Below are 15,011 nucleotides of genomic sequence, written 5' to 3' on the forward strand. Positions count from 1 at the left end.
TAATTTTAATGTTTGCATTAAATGTACAAATGCAATATTGTATTGTATTTAATAGTATACAGCTACAAATGTAGTATACTTCCCTCAAACAACACTGTTGCTCATATGTATGATGTGGCCCGTAAGCCCCTTGTTCATTATCCAATGTTTTAGGATCAGTGCCTGACTCTTTACAACATTTTTGAAAAAAAAGTGTCTGAAAATTGTTATCAATTTATTTTTCTATAGAAAACTACTTCATTTATTTGTGGAATTAACCTTACTTTTTTAAACTGCAAAAGGATAGCTCTGATTCAGTATTTGTGTAATCTGGAATAATTCTAGGAATAATCATGCAAAAGTAATTAATTTCCCATTTAAATAGTTTATCTTTCCCGAAGAATTATTTGATTCATCTGTAGAAAGTTTTTGTCCATCAACAAATGGATAATCCAAGGTGGTCAGCCAACAACATACTTGGAAAATCTTTGTGATGAAGTGGACCATAGTTAGAGGAATCGTTCCTTCCAAGATGTGATAATTCTTCACTCGCCCAATGCTCCTCTCAACATGAATAATGAGTTGGGCAATCTCTTGGGTCTTATAAACGTCATCTGTGGAAAACTGGCCCGAAGTGCCTAAAGAATGTTAAATTAAAAAAAAAACAGCTTAATTCAACAATTGTTATTTGCAATGTTAATTGCTTTGATCTATAAACATTTACTGTTGGACATTTATATAAACTCATCTCATATTTTGCTTTTTAAAGCCCCTCCAATCTAATGGATCGATCACACTTCTCAACCATTTAATCAACTAAGTAAAGCTTCTACTGCCCACTGATTAAGGTACCTCACTACACCTAGACATAAAATTTTCAAGACACTACGTCACAAGATGGGAATTTAAATGTTTTGTTAAACTATTTGCATGAATCAATTTGGTTTGAATAGCATCATAGCTCAGTGGTTAAAGTATTGGGCTTGTGAATCGCAGATCATGAGTTTGAATCCACCTTTTTCTGAATTAAATATTTATCCAAAATTACACATTGTTTTGCCTATTTGACTTACATACTTCTTAACCATCATGCTAGCTATCTATCATAATCAAGTAATTTTCAACTGATTTGAAATACTATTAGATTAAGTGAACCACCTTAAAGTTTTTTAACTTAATATACCTCTAAATGTTTAAGAAACATTGTCTTTTTCAAGTAAGTCAGCTATCGTGAAACATTTGTCGGCCATTACGCTGTCATCTGGCTCAAGTAATTCTAGAAGGCCATATTCCTCTGTTAACTGACGGTCTGACGTTTTCCACGTCATGCATCTGACACAAAAGTAATGACCCCAGAAGGACTGATGCCAACCAGAAATTTAACAGTGGTGTGATGTTTGTAGCAAGAAAAGGCCAGGCTTTGATTAATCAGGCTAATTGATGATTGTATGAAAAGTTCTGTAAAGTCTATGATCACTCTGGTTGATGGATATTTGGCTTTAAAGGATTCTGGCATGGTTCTCGTGATAATATCTTTGGTAGGAAATGGGTTTAAAAATAGAAGCTCTGCATGAATTAAACTTATCCAGGTAGAAAAATACATAGAAAATGAGGCACTGCTGATCTGAAATCTCTCTGATAAGTCTTGCACGCATAGTCTAACTTTCAGACGCATGAGGACAGCAAAGACTTGGTCGATCAGGCGTAAACATGATGGAGACATCCTAAGCCGGTCTGAACTCGATGCCTGCCCTTCCCCCTCCAATATGTCATCCTAGAGCACTTCCTGGAAAGGTAGCTGTAATCAATGGAAATATTTTAAAAGTGTTATTAAATTGATTTAATTTTGCACAATACTTTTAGATACTAAATCAAAGATAAAATTTCAAAAAAAGGTAAACAATTACTTGTACAGCCACAGGAAGATGGCAAAAGAGGGTAGGCCTGTATAAAAGCGTGTCATGGCGTCATCATCTCTAATGCGTTCAGCACCCCACTTATGTTTCAGCAGTTCCTCTTGAAGTCTTCTAATTTCTTCCTTGAGATGTCTGTTTTCAATAGAAAGGGGGTCGTCTTCACACTGCACACCTATAAAAAATTTATTATCAGTAACTGCCATTGTAATTTATCTATCATTTTTTTTACTGTATTTAAATTAAGATTTTTCTATCTCGGTCATTTAAAATCTCTAGATATATTTGTAATTCATGAATTGATTTGCAAATCAATTAATCTACAAATCTACAAATCTATTTAATATAATGATATCATTTGAAAATTTGCCAAGTCTGATGTAATAGTCAGCAAGAAGGAAATCCATTTTTCAATAATTTTTATTGTATTTTTCATGAAATCACATTCATGATTTACCTGAATCACAAGTCATTATGGGGACATCAACATCATCTGTTATTTCATGAAAAGCACAGGACACTGCCTCAGCTATATCTTGATTATGGTCCCCCGAATCATCCGTCTTGCAGTAGGAGCCATGGACAAGCACGGAAAATTCCAAATGGGCTTTCTCTCTCTCCTTATTAACCGTCCCTGAGCAAAGTCTTTCCTGGTATAAAAAATTCAAAGTGCTGATAAAATATCAATATATTACATATACAAGTCATCCAGATATGTTCATGATTTAATAACTTTATGTATTCTATTATTGTTCCGTCTCCGGAGTAATTTTTATTGTTTCCAAATTTGTCCGGTCTTGATATTTAGTCATGTCGTAAAGGAACGTTGTATGTACGTTGAACCATGTGCTCCCGAGCACACATACATCTCTCTCGTCCTATCTATATCTATTAGTACTGTTACAGTCATATATGTCCCGCACAGCGTAAGTGTTTTTCATAATGTTTTCTTCATTAGAATTTGTGTAAATTGATTATTCACTACTTTATACATGCAAAAAGATAGTATTATTGTTTACATAGTGTGTAGAGGAAACTCGAAACTATTTTAGTCTTGATACGTAACTGAACAAATTGCACTCTTATCTCATTCTAAGTATAATAACTTTATTCTCGAGACTTATTTCTACGTCTTACACGTGTAAACTTTTTGTAAACATATGCTAGATTAGGTGAGTATTTTTCATACATAGGTAAAAAATGTGTATTGCTAGATTGTGACATGATATTGTGTGTATTTTATTTAGTCTGCATAAGTTACTGTGTAGGAGATAACTGAGCTCTATAAATAGCTAAATTTGTGTATTTTGCTCACTTTACTAGATTTCTAAGAGAAACCTTGTTTGAATTTTAAAAGTATGGTCACCAGTACCTGTCACAATCCTGTATGATTCTATTGTCTGTTTTGTTATCAGAGATTGTATTGTAATGTTATGTTTTGTTATTTTTTCAGTTTCTTACCATTTATAAATACACATGCAACAATAAAGTGGATGTTCGGTGTATTTTGGGTTATACTGGCAGTTATTTGCGAACTGTTACAGTAAGAAAGCTACGGCGACTTCATGATGGCTTCAACAGATATGGATAAAGATCTGCGGACAGACAGACCCTTAACTGAGAAGGGACAAAGTATGTACGAGTCTTCGGTAGACAAATACCTAAACAGATTAAATGAACAATGGAAGAACATTGAACTGATTATCAGCACCATAGACAACAGTGCAAGATATTCTGTGTTGTGCCAGTTTGAAGATGAACTTGAGCAAGGTCACGCAAAACTAACTTTGATTAAGGATGACTTTGTTAGATATCTCAACAGAACAAAGACAACTGAAAGCCAAGAGTGTTTGGCAAAGTTAACAACAACTTTTGATGAAAAGACTAACACACTAGAAGAAGCATTTCAACAAATCAGCCATTTAAAAGGAGAGAAATTGGAAACCGCCTCAGTGTTTTCGCACAGACCCTGGTCAACTGGATCACGCATGGACACTGCCGTAGCCGCCCAACGAGCAAAAGCCCAAGCAGCAAAGATCAGGCTAAAGTATGCGGAAGAAGAGAACCTCGTGTTAAAGAAGATGGCTCAGCTCGAGGAGCAGGAGAAAAAAGAGAAAGCTAACATGGAGAGATCAAAGGCTGAATTTGAAGCAGATTTACAACTCCTATCTGTCAAGAAAGAAGCAGCTACAGCAGAGGCAGAGTTACATGTTTTCCAAGAAGAAGATCAAGGATCTTTGTTCGACGCCTTGTCCGACACTGAAAGACATCACGACTTTACAAGCAGAGGTCAGTTCTTGGAGACTCGGAGAGTATTGGACTTTAATACAGTACGGGAGGACAATCCTAACCGTACGGACTTTCATCAGTTACCTGAAACACTACCTCTTCATGCCAATGCTGTATCTGAAGTTGGACTACCTAAATCCGATAACCCTCCACTACAAGAATCTACCTCATCAAGAACACTTAATCCCCTCATATCAGAGTTCAAACCACAGTCCAGCCACCAGTCTGGAACAGTGTACACTCAGTTTTCAGAATTCTCAAAGTTTCTACTGAAAAAGGAACTACTGATGTCTCGCCTAAAAAACTATGACGACAAGCCAGAATCGTTTGCAGCGTGGAAGGCTACATTCCAAAGTGTCGTGCGGGAGTTAAGTGTTTCAACAGAAGAAGAAGTAGACTTGCTAATCAAGTATTTAGGCCCTGAGTCGTCTAAGCAGGCAAACAACATCAAGATAGCAAATTTCAGCAACCCTGGATCGGGATTATCAAGGATCTGGGAACGTTTAAATGACAGATATGGGTCTCCAGAGATGGTGGAGTTCGCCCTCAAGCAGAAACTCGCTAATGTACCGAAACTCACCAACAAAGATTACAGAAAGCTTTTTGAGCTGAGCGACATTTTGTCAGAAATAGAGGCAGTCAAGGACAACGTTGAATATTCCACTCTGCTCGCGTACTTCGACACATCTTCAGGAATCCTGCCAATCGTAAACAAACTTCCACATGCCCTTCAAGAGAAGTGGACAACTCATGCTGTGAACTTTAAGAAAAAACACAGCGTATCATTTCCACCGTTCTCAGTGTTTGTAGAATTTGTGAGAGACATTAGTCGTGTGAAAAATGATCCTAGTTTTCAGTACGAGACCAATTCTTATGCGGCAACTGAGAAAGTGATTCACCGCACCAAGAACATTTACATAGCTACAAAGAAGACATTTGGTGAAACTAACAAAGATACTGTTGAGTGTCCTATCCATCACGTTAAACATTCGCTAAACCAATGTCGCACCTTCCGAGCAAAACCCTTGGAGGAGAGAAGAGCGTTTGTGAAAGACAATAACATATGTTTCAAATGTTGTGAGACCACAAGCCACATTAGAAGGTTGTGTAAGAGGGACATTAAATGTACAGAGTGTGACAGTGCAACACATCCCACAGCCTTACACCCTCCATTGCCACCGTTGACTATAAAACCCTCATCGGCCTATGGCGGGGAGGTCACCCTTGGGAATTCAAAGCCTGACATTGAATCCAAGTGTACTCAAGTTTGCGGAGATGCACGATACTACGGCAAGTCCTGTTCAAAAACTGTTCTAGTCCGCGTGTATCGAGATGGTCAACCTGATGTTGCTGTTAAACTCTATGCCGTCATAGATGACCAAAGCAATCGATCCCTTGGGAAATCGCATTTACTGGACCTACTAGGAGTTCGTGGTCAGTTGGCAGAATACATTCTGACATCTTGCAGTGGATCGATACCTTCACAGGGACGACGTGCAACTGGTTTAGTGGTAGAATCCTTAGATGGAACCGTCAGACTGAAGCTTCCAACAGTCATGGAATGTGACGGGATACCTAATATAAGAACTGAGATTCCAACACCAGAAGTGGCCATGTCCTACCCTCACCTACGGGGTATAGCACAGCATATGCCCGCCCTTGATGAGGTAGCTGATATACTACTACTGATTGGTCGAGATCTGTTAGATGCCCACCATGTCCTCGAGCAACGACTCGGACCAAGAGCAACTCCATATGCCCAACGTCTTCGTCTGGGGTGGGTGATAGTAGGTGAGAGTTGCCTCAACAGAACTCACAAACCAGAAATAGTGAATGTGAACAAGATCCACACCCTTGGAAATGGCAGACCATCCATGTTTGAGCCATGTGAAAATGTCTTTGAAACCAAAGAGATATTCAGAGACAACGAAGTTCACAACAATCGTGACATCTTCGTGAAAACGAAAAATGACGATAAGATAGCATTATCCATTGAAGATACAGAATTCCTTAGTCTTATGGACAAAGAATTAGAAAAGGACTGCGAGGGAAGCTGGACAGCCCCTCTTCCTTTTAAGAAACAGAGACCACGATTGCCAAACAATCGACCACAAGCCTTGAAACGAGCGAAGATGTTGACGGACAGTCTTCGTAAGAACCCTACTAAGAAACAACATTTCACAGAGTTCATGGAAAAGATATTCAGCGAAGGACATGCGGAACCTGCTCCAGGTCTAGCAAAGGATCAGGAATGTTGGTATCTACCCTTATTTGGTGTGTACCACCCCCAAAAACCCGAGCAGATAAGAGGTGTATTTGACTCCTCTGCGAAATATGGAAACATCTCTCTGAATGATGTTCTAATGTCAGGACCTGATCTTGCCAATGGCCTATTGGGAGTTCTGCTACGCTTCAGACAGCAACCTATAGCAGTTATGGCGGACATCCAGAGGATGTTTTACTGTTTTAAAGTCAAGGAGCAGCATAGAGATTATTTGAGGTTTCTGTGGCATAGAGACAACGACGTTGAGAAAGAGATTATAGAGTTCAGAATGTGCGTCCATGTGTTTGGAAACAGTCCGAGTCCTGCTGTAGCAACGTACGGTTTGAGAAGAACAGCAGAAATTGCTGAAAACCAGTATGGGCATGACGTTCGCAAGTTTGTCGAGAAGAATTTTTATGTCGATGATGCCTTAACCTCTCTCTCCTCTCCGAAGGAAGCCATAAGTCTCCTGAAGCGAACACAAGAAGCACTAAGAACAGAAGGCAACTTGCGGCTGCACAAGATTTGCTCAAATTCGAGTGAAGTCCTGTCAGCTTTCGATAAGGAAGATTTAGCCAAGGACCTCCGGGATCTTGACTTCAGTCATGATGATCTTCCATTACAACGGAGCTTAGGAGTGTGCTGGGACCTTCGTATTGATAGCTTTACCTTCCGTGTCCATGTGGAAGAGAAACCCTATACCAGAAGGGGTGTTCTCTCTGTTGTGAATGGACTATATGACCCTTTGGGATTCGCGACGCCCGTGACTATTGGTGGTAAACTACTGCTACGTGAAGCAATGGTGGAGCCAGTGGAGTGGGATCAACCACTGCCAGATGATTTCCGGTCTAAATTCGATTCTTGGAAAGAAACCCTTAGTGCCTTGGGAGGCGTAAACATTCCACGCACTTACAACTCCCTTTCAGGGAAAGGCTGTCCTAAGGACTTATATGTGTTTACCGACGCGTCAGAGAAAGCCATTGCGGCAGTGGCGTACCTCAGGACCTTAGATGAAGACGGCAACTCACAATTAGGATTTGTGATGGGGAAAGCTAAAGTAGCTCCGAAACACGGCCACACTATTCCGAGATTGGAGCTGTGCGCTGCCGTTTTGGGTGTTGAAATCTACGAGACCATTCTTGATGAACTTGAATTTGAACTACGGAAAGTGACATTTTTTACAGACAGTAAAGTAGTGCTTGGCTACATAAATAATGAAACTAAGAGATTCTACGTTTATGTCAGGAATCGTGTCGACAGTATCAGACGTCTTACACACCCTAGTCAATGGAACTATATACCGACAAATCTTAACCCGGCAGATGATGCTACACGCTCTATACCTGCAGTGAACTTGCAAACCAGCCTGTGGTTAAATGGACCCCCAGAAAACTTCCTAGAGCACACAGATGAGAAAACTTCATTTCCACTTGTGTCACCAGGAGATGACAAGGAAGTTAGGTCATTGAAAACTGCTGTTGAATCAGAGGCGACACTCGGAAGTCACCATTTTGAGAGGTTTTCCACATGGAGAAGTTTGAAGAGAGCAGTACGTATTCTCAAGGAGCTTGCAAGATTCAGAACAACAGACTGCAAACCTACTCGAGTTTCCGAGAATGAGTCTGAAACCTTCATTATCAAGACTCTTCAAGAAGAAGCATTTCCCAAGGAAATGACGGCTTTGCGATCTGGATTGCCACTCCCAAAGCACAGCAACATACTTACGCTATCTCCATACCTAGATGATCTAGGACTACTACGTGTTGGAGGTCGTCTAAGAAATGCCAAGTTGGACTCAGCACAGATAAATCCAGTCATCATTCCTAAACACCACGTTACTACCCTAATTATACGACATTATCACGAAAAAGTCTATCACCAGGGTCGTCAGATTACTGAGGGTTCAATCCGAAATGCAGGCTTCTGGTTGATTGGTGCCAAACGGATAATTACCTCATTCATACATAACTGTGTTAAGTGTCGTAAGCTGCGTGGTCGTCAAGAAGAACAAAGGATGGCAGACTTACCTGCAGAAAGACTTGAAGTTGCACCGCCTTTCTCTTATATTGGCATTGATGTGTTCGGGCCCTGGACAATATCTACGAGGAAAACGCGTGGTGGAGAAGTTAACTCCAAGAGATGGGCACTGATGATCACTTGTCTTGTTATACGTGCCGTCCACATTGAGGTTCTAGAAGAAATGACATCCTCATGCTTCATAAATGCCTTGAGACGTTTCTGTGCTGTCAGAGGTGAGGTGAAGTTGATCAGATCGGACTGCGGAACTAATTTCGTCGGATCCGTCAAGGATTTGAATGCCACGGTGATACATGTAAGTACAGAAGACCGACCAATCAAGGAATACCTAACAGAGAATGGTATCAACTGGATATTCAATCCTCCCCACTCCTCCCACATGGGTGGAGTGTGGGAGAGGATGATCGGTGTAGCACGTCGAATTCTGGATTCTCTTCTCCTGGATGTTAAACGTTTGACCAACGAGGTGCTCACCACACTGATGGCGGAAGTAATGTCAGTCATGAATTCGAGACCCTTGGTACCAGTGTCACCCGATCCAGAGCTACCAATGCCACTGACACCAGCAACTCTGCTTACAATGAAAACCAATCAATTCGTACAGTGCTTCCAGTTAGACAGCTTCTGTCCTAAGGATCTGTACAAGAAACAGTGGAAGTGTATCCAGTACCATGCTGACCAATTCTGGGTACGCTGGAAAAATGAATACCTTCCTACTCTACAGTGTCGCAGAAAATGGCAACAGGACCGTGAAAATCTCAAGGAAGGCGATGTGGTTCTCCTGCGAGACAAAGCACTACACCGGAATGATTGGCCAGTCGAGTTCATTGTTAGAGCTTATGCAAGTGACGACGGCAAAATCCGCAAAGTAGACGTTCGCACAGGACAAGACAGAAAAGTGTTTACAAGATCTGTTAATGATGTTGTTTACCTTTTGTCTGAGTAGTGATTGTTTATTATGTACATGCATTGTTTGTACTGTGCTTGATGTCCGGTAACAGTTTATTGTAAGAGATGTTGTATAGATTTTTTTATTACCAAGTGTAATTCCTTTTTTACAGCTGTTCATTTGAAGATGATATCAAACTGATATCAAACGGAGATTGTTCCGTATCCGGAGTATTTTTTATTGTTTCCACATTTGTCCGGTCTTGATATTTTTTTCATGTCGTAAAGGAACGTTGTATGTACGTTGAACCATGTGCTCTCTTCTCCAATCTAGTATCTATTAGTACTGTTACAGTCATATGTGTCCCGCACAGCATAAGTGTTTTCATAATGTTTTCTTCATTTGAATTTGTGTAAATTGATTATTCACTACTTTATACATGCAAAAAGATAGTATTATTGTTTACATAGTGTGTAGGGGGAACTCGAAACGATTTTAGTCTTGATACGTAACTGAACAAATTGCACTTTTATCTCATTATATGTATAATAACTTTATTTTCGAGACTTATTTCTACGTCTTATACGTTTAAACTTTTTGTAAACATGTGCTAGATTAGTTGAGTATTTTCATACATAGGTAGAAAATGTGTATTGCTAGATTGTGACATGATAATGTGTGTATTTTATTTAGTCTGCATAAGTTACTGTGTAGGAGATAACTGAGCTGTATAAATAGCTAACTTTGTGTATTTTGCTCACATTGCTAGATTTCTAAGAGAAACCTTGTTTGAATTTTAAAAGTATGATCACCAGTACCTGTCACAATCCTGTATGTTTGTATTGTCTGTTTCGTTTATCAGAGATTGTATTGTAATATTATGTTTTGTTATTTTTTCAGTTTCTTACCATTTATAAATACACATGCAACAATAGAGTGGATGTTCAGTGTATTTTTCGGGTTATACTAGCAGTTATTTGCGAACTGTTACAGATGGGGATTCTAATTTTTAAAGTAATGGGTATAAGCCTTTTCAAAAGGGAAATAATTATAGGATAAGTGTCTTTAAAAAATCTCCTCTCAATAAAACACTGCACCAGAAATGCCAATATTTAACCATAGCTTGTACATACAGTAAAGAGGGGCCCGAAGAGGGGTTTAGAGTTAAAAATAAAAATATATTGTGAACATATTTTAAAATCTTCTTCTCAAGAACAAAACTCTTACAATTTCTGATATAACTATGAAAACATCTTCAAAAAATGTAGATTCTAAATTGGTAAAATTGTGATCCTATAGAAATATGTGGGGAAAATGTATAAGAGATAAGAGAATTTATAAAACGTACTCAAACCACAAAATTGGATTTTTGAAAAGGGAAACAAAAATTCCTCAAATGATTTTTTGAAGGGCAGTGTAGATTAAACACAATATATACATCTAGAGATCTTCTCGGGCCTATAATGATACAATTTGTGAGATTAATATTGATATGCTAGCATCTTCAAATAGTGTAGAATCTAAATTGTTCAAATCGTGATCCCCAGTACAATATTTAAGCCACAGGAGGGGTTCAAAATTTACATAGAGATATATAAAAAATTGTTTAAAAATATTCTCAAAGAATACAATGCTACGTTTAGTTACGGTATTTAACTATGTATTAGCATCCTGATATATTCATATTCTCGTATCAAGGTCACAATGCCCTTTCACTTTTAATGATTATGTATAGTTCAGTTTCCAATATTGTTATCTTTAAAACTGTACGTTGGGACAAACAAGAATAAGATTGGACTGTTAATACATCTTAGATCTTTAGATATGATGTCCAAATAAGTAGCCATCTTTTTATATATTTTTAATAAATTGTCAAATCTTGGAAAATAAGAGAGTTTAAATACTTAATAAAAAACAAGCTGTCGGCGGCCCCAATAATCACATTAAACTCTACTATATACTGTGGTTTCATCAATATTCGTTGAATACAAATTTTCGTGGATTTCGTTGTTAAGTTGATCCACGAAATTAAATGTTCATTGAAGTTCAATTTCAACTAACATTTTGTATTGATAGGATCATTGGCCACAAAATTACGTATTCTTGAAACTGGTTTCAGAAAATCCACGAAAATTGATACCCACGAAAATTAATGAAACCACAGTATCATATATATCTATATAGCACACACATATATACACTGTATGTGCGCTAAAAGGATATATGAGATATAAATATATATACAAGCGGCTGCAATGATGAACATGCGGGTGCATAAACAGTGATAATCTATAATAGAAGTTTGCTTGTTTTTATCCGTTATTTGTTTTCAGATTAGCATTATACTTTATAGCAAAGCATTCATACATCAAGTTTCAATTTAATAACATACTGTAAATACCTGCTCTGCTAAACCAAGTTAAATATCTAGCATCATATTTAATTGTGTATGTAACATACCTCAAAGGCGTAATCAGGGGAGGGGCCAGATGGAGCTTGATCCTTTTTAGCTCACCTGAGCTGAAAGCTCAAGTGAGTTTTTCTGATCACAATTTGTCCGTTGTCTGTCGTCGTTGGCATTGTCTTTGGCGCTGTCATTGGCGTTGGTGTAAACTTTTCATATTTTCATCTTCTTCTCATGAACCACTGGGCAGATTTCAACCATATTTGGCACAAAGCATCACTGGGTGACGGGAATTCAAGTTTATTCAAATGAAGGACCACACCTTTTTTAAAGGGGAGATAATTTAGAATTATTGAATTTTTTTGGTATTTTTCAAATATCTTCTCAAAAACAATAAAGCCAGAAAATCTGTAACTCGTATGAAAGTATCATCACTTTTGATTTTGATTTCAACATAAATTTCTATAAAAATAGGTAAAATGTGAGCATCGATACTAATAAAAACAAATTTAAAATTGACGATGACATCACGCTTTAGGGTGGAGATGTCACCAGAAATTTAATAAAATATAAAACCAAAACAAAACAAGATCTATATATGTTAACTAGGAACTATGGTTTTTTTGTCAATATCAATACAGTTCGTAAGTGAGGACCTTTTTTTAGACAGTCGTCAAAGTACGGGAAATTTGAATACCATGAAGTCTTATTTGTACCCCTATCACAAACACCATTTTAGTGAAAATTTTCGGCACATATGATAAATCGAAAGAGAAACCTTGTACTGGTATTGTCTACCTGCTACAGAAATGCGGAGAAACTTCCGATACTGAAGAGCGATTGTCAAATGGAAGTATGCATCGTTCAAGGTTAGATCTAGAGAAGCCGCAGATTTGTTGGGTCCTACTGCTTTTTATAGATTTTAAGGTCTCAAACTTGATTTTCATTTGCTGTAGAAATCTGTTTCACTTCTGCAAATTCATAATTGGACGCAAATTGCCGGAATTTTTGGGCGTCAGAAAAATTGTACTGTAAAAATCCAAGTGGTTTTTATGGGTCTGGAGCATGCTCTATGGCATTTGGTTTTTCAGAAACAAATCTATTTCTCTGAATAAAATTGGTTTAGCATGTCTTGTCATCGGAATAATAGTCTATATATTTCCTGTGTGGGGGGTTAACTTTTGAATTCTAAAAATTCTAAAAAAAAAAATAATCTATCTGAATTACATTGATTACTTAACTGTCCGTCGTAATCTTTGTCCACTTTTGCATCCTCCCCTTCTGGTTCCTCCAGATCTATGGGATGGAAATCTGAATCATTGGTCATGCTTTCCGTACGAAAGGTATTCTGATTGAATCCTTCTCTTTCTTGTTGAGGAAACCGATGACGAGGTTCTTTTAATTCTTTCCTGCTCTTGCAAGCAACTTCAAAGGAAGTGTTTCCGAACCTGTCTGAAAACGGTCTCTTAATTGCAAAGCTTGGTTTATGCTTGACAAAAACACCTGATGCTTTATTAAGTTGTCCTATCTCTCTTATCAATCTCAATCTCATTCAAAATATTTCCAATATAATCTAGAAATAACTCTGATCATAAAAAGCTTCAACACCCATTTTCAAATGTATGGCTTTTTGCTTCACCACGTCTTTAAGTCCTACTTCTTGTAAAATGAATGTTTTCCCTCCCAGTGGTGATATATATGACAGAAATTCTGCACAGCTAATGGAATAAAACAGCCTGTGATGTGAACAGCTCAGTAAATGTTTCTTTAGCCTTTTAAAAATCCATTTTGTCATTTAAAATCCATTTTGTCATTTAAAATCTGACTAAGATTGGTTGACAACCACTGGACATAAACTGTGTATCCTAAACCCATTTTTATGCCCCATCTAGGCAGTAAATATCTGATTTGAAAGTCCTGAGCACTAAGTTATTAATTTTGGTTCAAGGCTTTTCTCTAACTTTTTGGGCCAGATAAAACAGCAAAGAATCATTGAACTTATGTGTCGTTAAATACTTGACGTGTTTAGGGACAACTGGCAAAGAGGTCATTATCTTTAAAAGCACGCCCCTTCAATGGAGACCTTACCAAAGAATATAAGTACAAACTTTTTGTTGCGCGTGCAGACACAAGAGTTTAAGGCCTTTTTGTCCACCTGAATAAAGGTAGCGCTTGGTCGCTGCAAACTATTTGTCATATTGTCAATCTGGACTAGAGAATTACGTTCCTCAGCCACCTGTTTATTTCTAGCAGACTTTCTATCATCTTCTCCGCTGCAAAACCTATTTCTAATCATCAGTATCTTGAAATTTTTCCTCTTCAATTTAAACTACATTTTGATCAACAGATCTTCCCTTAAAAAAAGTTTCGTTGAGAAATATGGGAAGAAATTAGTTGCTTGCTTGTAGATTTAGATGAAGTTCGGGCTGAATCGTTTCTCAGTTTTTTAGCCATGCTGAAAAGTATAAGACTCTTTTTGATGTTTTTCTAGATCTGCTAGACGTTTATCTTGTCGATTATGGAGGGTAATCGTGTTCAAAAATCCAGACATGTAAACTTGTACATCCGAATATGCAATCGTGTTGATGTGTGAGCCTGAGTATGAATATGTGTAATTCTGATCGTGTAACCTATAAAACTCGGGCATAAACACGTGTAAGATTTGACTCAGTTCCTTCGCATGATGCACATTTTGCAACTTTATTGTTTACATTAGTTAATTAAACCTTCAACTTTGCACATTTTCAATCCGTAGTTTCTGCATTTGTAACTTCAGGCTCGGCAATAGCACATCTGACATGATACAAATTGACAAATGTAAAGTCTACAAGTTTGTCGAATTTTGACATGACCTTATATGGCAACTGCCTTGCTGCGGGAAAAGGCATGCCGTAACCGCCGGAATGGACGAAAAATAAACATAATATTCAGCTAAACTGCTGCAATAAGCTTTTAATGAACGAAAACTTTTCTATCGAAACACCGGTATTATTTTTAGAAAAAAATTGAGGTATGATTGAAGCTAGACCAAACAGGAAGAGGTTCATGTAGAAAAAAAATCGTTGCCGATGTGACGAATGCGCTAATTTCCGTATAAATATAAATCTCATCGTATTATAAAAGGAAATGCCTAATATCTTATTTCTCATAAAACAAAATGGACATGTAATTTAAACTGGAATATAAGTAAATGCGTACTCTTTTCTAGAAATGAGACGGATCAAGAAATTTCCTAAG

At 37.7% G+C, this 15,011-nt stretch overlaps 1 protein-coding gene and 1 pseudogene across 1 annotated transcript; one reads left to right on the forward strand and one right to left on the reverse strand.

Annotated features, from left to right (window-relative positions):
* Positions 1 to 330: 330 nt before the first annotated feature.
* LOC105332793 (uncharacterized) lies at positions 331 to 2,365 on the reverse strand (annotated as a pseudogene).
* A 283-nt stretch (positions 2,366 to 2,648) lies between these two features.
* LOC105342610 (uncharacterized) lies at positions 2,649 to 9,427 on the forward strand. The gene is made up of 2 exons (XM_066071455.1): positions 2,649 to 2,818; positions 3,346 to 9,427. The coding sequence occupies exon 2, from the start codon at positions 3,458 to 3,460 to the stop codon at positions 9,425 to 9,427; it is 5,970 nt and encodes a 1,989-aa protein (XP_065927527.1). The 5' UTR covers positions 2,649 to 2,818; positions 3,346 to 3,457.
* The last annotated feature ends 5,584 nt before the right edge of the window (positions 9,428 to 15,011 follow it).

This window comes from Magallana gigas, chromosome 9 (assembly GCF_963853765.1).
Source record: "Magallana gigas chromosome 9, xbMagGiga1.1, whole genome shotgun sequence".
NCBI classification, from domain to species: domain Eukaryota; kingdom Metazoa; phylum Mollusca; class Bivalvia; order Ostreida; family Ostreidae; genus Magallana; species Magallana gigas.